The following is a 10,102-nucleotide window of genomic DNA, read 5'->3' as shown; positions in this document are numbered from 1 at the left end:
TTGTTTTTAGATACAGCTATAATTTTATTACAAAACCATTCTTTTGGCATTAGTTGGTTACAGTGATAGCAAGATAATGTGAGTGTGCAGACCAGCTCTGATGGAACCACTCTGTATTCCCTGCTTACTGAACCAAACTTCAGCTACCTCATATCCATTACATACAAGTGACCCGCAGTTATTACTGCTACAAATCTTGATGCGTGTACCACTGAGGGAGGAGTTGATGCTAAGGGATTAGATTACACGTTGATAGGGCTACAAAAGTTCCTTTATGGGACTTTTTCTTCCTCCTCCCATCCAATGACTTTGCTTTAGAAGAATCACATTACTTAGAGCTACTTAGAGTCTGAGTAGCAGCAGCACCCAAGGAGCATCAGTTCTTGTTAAAAAGCAATACCTGTGTGATGCACTTTCGCACCACAGGCAAAGAGAGGGACCACTCTCGTTTTAAATTCCTGCAGTGTCCCTTAATAAAAAATAAAAGCATTCCATCAAGTTCTTCTGGATGGTGTTATTGCTGTACATTTGTTTGTGACTCATTTTCTGTGCTGTGTTTGCTTTGAAGGGATCTTCCAATATATTTCCAATATTCCTTTCTTATAGTGTCCTTTTCTTTAGCTAGGATTTCACATAACTGAAAATGAAAAATAAAAATTAAAGTAATACATAATTCAATCTCAAGGGCAAATGCCCTTGAGCCAATACAATTTAACTTAAATCACGTTCAGATGAGACACACATATTAAGAGTCACAGGCTGTGTTGCCAAGTGATGTCAATGCTGCCCCTAACCAGAAATAGCCCTGCACTGAATTCTGAGTAACGATGTCGAAAGGGGACATGGATATTAGTGGTATTGGGCCAACCAATTCTCAGATATCAAAAATGATAGCACTGAGCCCCACCAGCTTACCTCTAATGCTTTATTAAGAATGTCTTCCTTATTGTCACACTGGTTTTCTAGCATGTCTTCATAGATATCCACAAGAAAGGCAATTAGGTAGGGGGAACTGTGACTTGGTTGTAAATCAAGCAATTGATTTAACAGATTAGGGTATTTGGAAAGACCACGATCCTGCAAAATCCTGTAAACAACAACAAAAAAACAAACACTTGATTTTGTGAAGGAAGAAAAGCAGTAGAAAGATCAAGAGAAAATAAACCCTGAAACACAAACAAGAAAAGGAGAGTTATTTTGAATGAATGAGGCTGAAACTATCATGAAACTTTTTTTTTTTTTTTTATTATACTTTAAGTTCTAGGGTACATGTGCATAACGTGCAGGTTTGTTACATATGTATACTTGTGCCATGTTGGTGTGCTGCACCCATCAACTCGTCAGCACCCATCAATTCATCATTTATATCAGGTATAACTCCCCAATGCAATCCCTCCCCCCTCCCCTCCTCCCCATGATAAGCCCCAGTGTGTGATGTTCCCCTTCCCGAAAACTTTTAAATTACACGAGTCTTATCATAGATCATTAGTTAATTAAAAACTGGCCAGGTGCAGTGGCGCATGCCTGTAATCACAACACTCTGGGAAGCAGAGGCAGATGGAACACTTGAACCCAGGAGTTCAAGATCAGCCTGGGTAAAATAGCAATCTAGTCTCTACTAAATTTTTTTTTTAAATCAGCCATGCCTAGTGGTGGCACCTATAGTCTCAGCTACTTGGGAGGCTGAGGTGGGAGAATCACTAGAGCCTAGGAGATCGAGACTGCAGTGGGCCATGATCATGCCACTACCCTCCAGCCTGGACAACAGAGTGAGATCCTGTCTCCAAAAAAAAAGGATAATTAAGAGCTAAGTAAAAAAAGTTTTAAAAAATGATGTTTAAAAGTATTCATTTATAACTTAAACTGTATAACACACAAAATAAATCATCTTAAAAAGTGAAGGGCAAAACCAGGAGAGATGTTCTTGTTTCTTTTTTTTCTTTGAGACAGGGTCTCGCTCTGTCGCCCAGGCTGGAGCACAGTGGTGTGATCTCAGCTCACCCTGACCTCCGCCTCCGGGTTTAAGCAACTCTTATGCTTCAGCCTCCCAAGCAGTTGGGATTACAGGTGTGCACCAACAAGCTCAACTAATTTTTGTATTTTTAGTAGAGATGGGGTTTTGCAATGTTGGCCAGGCCGGTCTCGACCTGCTAGCCTCAAGTGATCCGCCCACCTCGGCCTCCCAAAGTGCTGGGATTGCAGGCGTGAGCTAACATGCCCAGCCCTCATCTTCTCTTGAGATGGCTTCTCATCCCTCGTGATCTCCAGATACTATAGGCACCTCCCCTGACACATCTCCAAGGATGACTGATTCCATACTTTGTGCTCCTTTGAGCCTAGTTTCCTTGAAGACCTCTTATGTTCAACAGGGAGCTTAGTTATGACAGTGGCCAGGCAAGTGAAACCTTTTCTAGTTGAGTAGGTTAACTTGAAGGTGGAGATCTCTAGAAATGAAAACAGAAAGGCTGGCTGCCCATTGGCAAAATCTACCTGTAAACTACCCTGCTTTACTGTGTTCCTGAGCCAACCAGAGCCTGGGTGTGTGTATGTCCCATTCTTTGATATAAAGACTACAGGATTCGTGAATACAATTAAAATGGCATTATTTACTGGTGGATTATTCTGAAAACGGTGTTGGTAGGTACTTGGGAGGTGCAGAGAAGGGCAGAAGGCACTTTTCCAGAGAGTTTCCATAATGCTGTTATACTTCTGCTCTTAGGTCCAGAAAAATGAAAAATTCTTTACTATCCTTTTGGAATCTGATTATGGAATATACTCCATGATGCATTATATAGCCACTTCATCTTTTGTACAAAAAAAGCAAAAACAACCTCTTACCCTTTCAAATAGTTCCATGCACTTTCATTATGTGGTACTAGTTTAATCATTTCCAGAGTGTATCTGCAAGAAAAAATATATATATACAATTTTAAAAGAACAGTGCAAGGATGAGACGCTTTTCTTTTTTTTTTGAAACGGGGTCTTGCTCTGCCACCCAGGCTGGAGTGCAGTGGCACAATCTCAGTTCACTGCAACCTCCGCCTCCCAGGTTCAAGTCATACTCCTGCCTCAGCCTCCCCACTAGTTGGGACAACAGGCTCCCGCCACCACACCCAGCTGATTTTTGTATTTTTAGTAGAGACAGGGTTTCACCATATTGACCAGGCTGGTCTCAAAATCCTGACCTTGTGATCTGCCTGCCTCGGCCTCCCAAAGTGCTGGGATTATAGACGTGAGCCAGCGCGCCCGGCCGAGACACAGTTTTACTAAGATTGTGGCGCAACTTTGGAAACACACTTTCACTTGTGTCAGTATCTCTCTTAGTGCACTGTGGCACCTCTCTAGGTCATATTTAAATCAGAGAATACCTTAAGGCTGTAGCTGTAAATTCAGTTCTAGGGAAGGACACAAAACTAATCTAAAAGCTTCAATTCACAATAGGAATAAAAGTAACATAAAATATTTCCTTTAAATAATATGGAAGATTTTCCTTTTGAAGAAAACATCAGCTAAAAGAAGGAGACTTTCCATTTATTGGTAAAGCAACCTTGGAAAAGCAGTCTAAGCTCTACTTACGTCCCAATAATCTTTAGCTATCATTAAAAAACGGCATGGAAATTACATAGACAAAGAATAAAAATGAAAAATCAACGTAAGAACGTATTTCTTATATGTCAAAGCAAGATGACTAGTAAACTGTGATGTGATTCCCTGTCAAAAATGGGTGCTCCATACCTTTGTCTTCCCCTTAAACAGATTAAATATAATTCAGACTCGATTACCACAAATCCCAAGGGAGCCACAGAACGTGCTTCACCACATAATTGCTCAGATGAGTAAGTCACTGACAAGCTTGGTAGTCTTGGTTCTGCTGCAGTGCTGTTACTATAAATTTTTTTTTCCCACAGAGTAATAATAAACTTATTCAACATGATAAAAGTATTTTTCCAACTACTTTTACATGACTTAATGTTTCCAATTATTTGTGAAACCATGTCCCTGCAGGTCTTAGCTGGTCATTTAAGATTCTTAATTTCATCTTGGCAATATCTAAATTTTTATTTATGTACATGTGTACTAAACCATTACCTATTTTTATGGTTAAAACATGAACTTTAGCTGGGCATGGTGGCTCACATCTGTAATCCCAGCGCTTTCAGAGATCAAAGCAGGAAGACTGCCTGAGGCCAGGAGATCAAGACTAGTCTGGGCAACATAATGAGACCTCATCTCTACAAAAAATTTTAACAATTAGCTGGGTGCAGTGGCACATGCCTGTAGTTCCAGCTACTCGGAGGCTGAGGTGGGAGGATTCCTTGCGCCCAGGAGCTCAAGGCAGCAGTGAGCTATGATCCGTGACTGCACTTGAGCCTGGGTGACAGAGCGAAACCCTGTCTCTTAGGAAAACAAACAAACAAAAAGCCCGATGAACTCTGAGGTCAGGCTACCTCACTTCAAATTCTGGTCCCATAAATTATGTGCTCTTGGGCAAATTACAGAATTATCTGGAACCTCAAGTTCTTCATGAAGTGTCTCAGAGAGCTGTTAGAATTAGTAGCATATAGTAAATGCTTGACAAATGCTGTTATTGGTAGTACTAGAAGACTATGCACTCATAGTCTAGAAAAAGGGCCATGACACATTAAGTGAAAAGGCAATGCCTATATAATTATTATTAGGCTGCCGTGTATAAATGTTTGCAAGTGTATTTATAAAGTTTGGAAAAATTCACCCAATTATAGCTCACTCTGGAAAATGGGATGTGGGATGAAGAACAGTAAAAGACTTTGACGTTTTACTTTATAGAATTCAGTACAATTTCCCCCATAACTACACTGTATTACTTTTGTAATAAAAGGAAAAAGATGACAAAATAATTGTATACATCTATCTGTGTATGCTTAGAGTGAAAAAAAAGTTAACAAACTGTAAATTCTAGATACCTACAGCTACTCTTCACATTTTAAATACTTCTTTTACCCATCTTAAAAGGAAAATAAATCCTAGGTATAGGAAGCTCTTTTAGATTCTTGGGTTATTATTTCTGTTTCTATTTGGCAATAGGAAGCCAGTGATCTGCCTCTGAAAAGGCTAAAAGTTTGCATTTTGAAAACTCTTCATATTCAACTTTTAAAATACTTTGTTACCACTAACTACTGTCAATCTTTAGACCAATAATGTTCAATAAAACTGCCAGGGATGATGGAAATGTTCTTTGTATGTGTTGTCCAATATGGTAGTCACTAGCTACATGCGGGTACTGAATGTCCGAAATAGGACACGTGCAATGAAAGAACTGTATTTTTAATTTTTTATAATCATACTGGTTGAAACTTAAATAGCCGTATGTGGCTAGTGGCTACCATATTGAACAGTACAGGAATACCTTACAGATATCGAAGGTTCAATAAAGCGATTTTATCACAATTAAGCAAGTCACACGACTTTTCTGTTTCCCAGCACATATAAATTATGTTTACACTGTATTGTAGTCTAGTATGCAATAGCATCATATCTAAAAAAAAACAATGTACATACCTCAATTAAAAAATACTTTATTGCTAAAAAATGCTAATGATCATCTGAGCCTTCAGCAAGTCGTAATCTTTCTGCTGGTGGAGGGTCTGGCCTCCATGTTGATGGCTGCTGACTGATCAGGGTAGGGTGCTGGGTGCTGAAGGATGAGGTGGCTGTGGCAATTTCTTAAAATAAGACAACAATAAAAGATTTCTCTGTAGCATGTGATGCTGTCTGATAGCATTTTACAGTAAAACTTTTCTAAACTGGAGTCAATCCTCTCACATATTCTGCTGCTGCTTTATCAACTAAGTTTAGGTAATATTTACAATATTAAAAATCCTTTGTTGTCATTTCAACAATGTGATTTCACAACGTTGTTACCAGCATTAGATTCCATCTTGAGAAACTACTTATTTTGCTCATTCGTAAGAAGCAACTCCTTATCTGATCAAGTATTGTCATGATGCAGCAGTTCAGTCACATCTTCAGGCTGCACTTCTAATTCTAGTTTCTTGCTGTTTCCACCACAGCAGCAGTTCCTTCTTCCTCTAAAGTCTTGAACCCCTCAAAGTCATCCATGAGGGCTGGAATCAACTTCTTCCAAACTCCTGTTAATGTTGGTATTTTGACCTCCTCCTATGAATCACGAATATTCCTAATAGCATCTAGAATGGTAAATTCTTCCCAGAAGGTTTTCAATCGACTCCACAGATTCACTGGAGGAATCACTATCTATGGCAGCTCATAGCCTTACAAAATTTATTTCTTAAATAGTAAGACTTTAAAATCAAAATGACTCCTTTATCCATGGGCTTCAGAACGGATGTTGTGTTCATAGGCTTGAAAACGGCATCTCCTTGCACATCCCCATTAGAGCTCTTGGGTGACCAGGTCCATTGTCAATGAACAGTCATATTTTCAAAGAAATTTTTCTGAACAATGGACCTCAAACAGGGCTTAAAATATTCAGTAAACCATGCTGTAAACAGATGTGGTGTCATCCAGGCTTTGTTGTTCCATTTATAGAGTACAGGCAGAGGAGATTCAGCATAATTCTTAAAGGCCCTAGGATTTCCAGAATCGTCATAGAGCACTGGTTTCAACTTAAAGCCACCAGCTGCATTAGACCCTAACAAGATTCAGCCAGCTGTGTGAAGCTTTGAAGCAGTGCCTTCTCTCTGGCTGTGAAAAGTCCTAGATGGCATCTTCTTCCAATAGAAGGCTGTTTCATCTACACTGAAAATCTTCTGTTTACATGCAGCCACATCTTCTGGAGAAGTCGCTGCAGCTTCTCCAGCAGCACTTGCTGCTTCACCTTGCACTTCCATGCTATGGAGATGGCTTCTTTCTTATACCTCATCTTCTTCCAATAGAAGGCTGTTTCATCTACACTGAAAATCTTCTGTTTACATGCAGCCACCTTCATCAGTGATCTGAGCTGGATCTTCTGGAGAAGTCGCTGCAGCTTCTCCAGCAGCACTTGCTGCTTCACCTTGCACTTCCATGCTATGGAGATGGCTTCTTTCTTATACCTCATGAACCAGCCTCTGCTAGCATCCAGGTTTTCTTCTGCCGCTTCCTCACTTCTCTCAGCCTTCATCAAATTAAAGAGAATTAGGGCTTTCTCTGGATTAGGCTTTGGCTTAAGGGAATGCTGTGGCTGGTCTTATCTTTTATCCAGGCCACTCAAACTTTCTTCATATCAGCAATAAGGCTGTTTTGTCCATGTGTTCACTGGAGCAGCACTTTTAATTTCCTTCAAGAACTCTTTCTTATGAGTTTGGTATTTGGTGCAAGTGGCCTAGCTTTGGACCTATCTCAGCTTTTGACATGTGTTGCTCACTAAGCTTAATCATTTATAGCTTTCGATTTAAAGTGAGAGGGTGTCACTCTTCCTTTCACATGAGTACTCAGAGGACATTGTAGGGTTAATTGGCTTAATTTCAATATTGTTGTGTCTCAGGGAATAGGGAGGCCTGAGGTGAGGGAGAGAGATGGCAGAACACATGCAACAGTGATATTTGTTATTTTATATGGGTGCAGTTTGTGGCACCCCCAAACAATTACAATAGATGACTGATCAAAGATGACTGATCACAAATCACTGGAACAGACATAATGATTACGAAAAAATATGAAATACTGAGGAGTACCAAAATGTGACACAGAGACACAAAAGTGAACACATGCAGTGATAAAGAATGGCACTGACAGACATGCTCAACGGAAGACTGCCACAAACCTTCAACTTGTTTAAACAAAAACAACAAAAAACATAGTATCTGCAAGGCTCAACAAACCAGGTATGCCTGTAGAGCTTTATATAGGAGAGCACTAGAAAAAAAACATAAAGTGTGCTTGAGTGGTAGTGCACGCTCCAGACATAAGCCCAGAGCAGAACGTTAAGGTGAGACATGGATTAAAGCCTTTTATAAATTTTAAGTCACCGGAATCCTGTATAGAGCAGATAAAAGAAGAGCAAGCTGCCTCGATCCAGGCAACATCAAGAGCTTGGAGGAGAGGAGATGCACCATACCAATCAGCTCCACCCAACAGTCACTCACACATGTTTACACTCAAATCATGACTCCCATCTCATCAGGCTCTGAAAACAAGAAGCCTGTTCAAATTATGAAACAGACACTCACACACAATGGACAAATAAGGTCACAAAAATCGTGGCTACTAATGTTTATGGATACAATATAGAAATTGATGCCAATTCAGAAATTTCTAGCTCTAATAATAGCTCTTTGTATACTGGTTCTCAACTTGGGGGTGACTTTACCGCTCGGGGGACATTTGGCAATGTCTGAAAACATTTTTGTTTTAAGGCCAGGATGCTGCTAAATATCCTACAAAACACAAGATAGCCCCCTGCAACAAAAACAAAAAAAAATCCGGCCCCAAACCCTGCACTAGGGTAACATGGCATCTAGGGACGATTATCTAAAATGCAACAGAATTTAATAAGATGGTTTTAAAATAAAGCTTCTTAAACAATACCTCATAACATTAAGATTTCTTTTCAATCTCCAGTAGCAGTATTTCAAGAAACTTAAAGATACAACGAAGTAGAGGTATGCTACATTATTTGTAAATTTATCATCATATGTTTCACTCAGTACTCTGTCCTCTTTCTTTTAGTTCCATGAGGTAGGATCTTGATCTGCTGTATCCCCAGTGCCTGAGACATGGTAGGCATGCAAACATGTTTGTAATGAATGAGCAAGTGAAGGAGATTACTAACTGGACTTCTCTCTCCAATACAGCACGATCATTGTAGCCAGTGGTGTTAGAAATTACGAAGTATCTTTGGTTCCAGACAGAGTTATTTCTCACATCCTCTTTGAGAAGTTGGTCCACATACTGCAGCTCATTTTCCCAAAGTGTAAATTCCTAAAGGAAAAATTTAGAAAAATCATCCAATCAGAAATGTCCCATTATTTATGAACAATAAAAATTAAAAAAAACAACAACAAAGAAGATGGAACTGAGGACACAGGATTTATCACAAATTCAGAAAGTAGTGACAGCTGCAAGTAAAGGAAATAGAGGGGGGTGTAAGTATGAAACTGATTACAGAGCCTGGAAAGACACATACAGAAAGCAGGCAAAAAGACATCCAAGAAAATTTTGAGGGGAAAAAACCCCACCAAACTCACTAGTAAGAGAATGAGTATAGATATAAATTTGATGTGACTTGATATCAATATATCTTTTTTTTTTTTTTGAGATGGAGTTTCACTCTTGTTGCCCAGGCTGGAGTGCAATGGCGTGATCTCCGCTCACTGCAACCTCCACCTGCTGGGTTCAAGCTATTCTCCTGCCTCAGCCTCCCGAGTAGCTGGGATTACAGGCATGTGCCTCCACGCCTGGCTAATTTTGTATTTTTAGTAGAGATGGGGTTTCTCCACGTTGGTCAGGCTGGTCTCGAACTCCCAACCTCAGGTGATCCACCCACCTCAGCCTCCTAAAGTGCTGGGATTACAGGGTTAAGCCACCATGCCTGGCAGACATTAATAATCAAAGTAAAAGGGCAGCATTCAAAAATGAAAATTAAGTAAAAGGGTAGCATTCAAAAGTGCACATATATGATAAAATTACATTAAAATACATGGAGAGAAGCATACATGGTCAGGAGTGGTGGCTCTCATGGGCAATCCTACTGCTTCAGGAGGCTGAGGCAGAAAGGTCACTTGAGGCCAGGAGTTCGAGACCAGCTGAGGCAACATAACAAGACCTCGTCTGGAAAAATAATAAAGACAGGCCAGGCACGGTGGCTCACGTTTGTAATCCCAGCACTTTGGGAGGTCAAAGTGGGCGGATCACCTGAGGTCAGGAGTTTGAGACCAACTTGGCTAACACAGTGAAACCCCGTCTCTACTAAAAATACAAAAATTAGCTGGGCATGGTGGCATGCCCAATATTTTTATTAATAAAAATAACAAAAATAAAAATAAAAAAATTAGTTGGGCATGGTGGCACATGCCTAGATCCCAGCTACTCAGGAGGCTGAAGAGGATCACTTGAGCCTAGGAGTTTAAGGCTGCAGTGAGCTATGATCACACCACTGCACTCT

The 10,102-nt window shown here is 40.1% G+C and overlaps 1 protein-coding gene across 2 annotated transcripts in view; it reads right to left on the bottom strand.

Annotated features, from left to right (window-relative positions):
- The window catches only part of FNTA (farnesyltransferase, CAAX box, alpha), a 34,971-nt gene continuing 24,869 nt past the window's right edge, over window positions 1–10,102 (bottom strand). For both annotated transcript variants that reach the window (XM_011957093.1, XM_011957092.1), the window contains 4 exons: window positions 8,771–8,919; window positions 2,839–2,901; window positions 916–1,087; window positions 1–637 (listed from right to left, as the gene is read on the bottom strand). In XM_011957093.1, the coding sequence (XP_011812483.1) occupies window positions 515–637; window positions 916–1,087; window positions 2,839–2,901; window positions 8,771–8,919 (507 nt within the window). In that variant the 3' untranslated portion in view covers window positions 1–514. The remainder of the gene's footprint in view (window positions 638–915; window positions 1,088–2,838; window positions 2,902–8,770; window positions 8,920–10,102) is intronic.

Source organism: Colobus angolensis, unplaced genomic scaffold (genome assembly GCF_000951035.1).
Source record: "Colobus angolensis palliatus isolate OR3802 unplaced genomic scaffold, Cang.pa_1.0 Scaffold433, whole genome shotgun sequence".
In the NCBI taxonomy this organism is placed as follows: domain Eukaryota; kingdom Metazoa; phylum Chordata; class Mammalia; order Primates; family Cercopithecidae; genus Colobus; species Colobus angolensis.
Note: the sequence above shows the minus strand (reverse complement) of the source record. Positions and strands in the feature narration are given on the sequence as shown.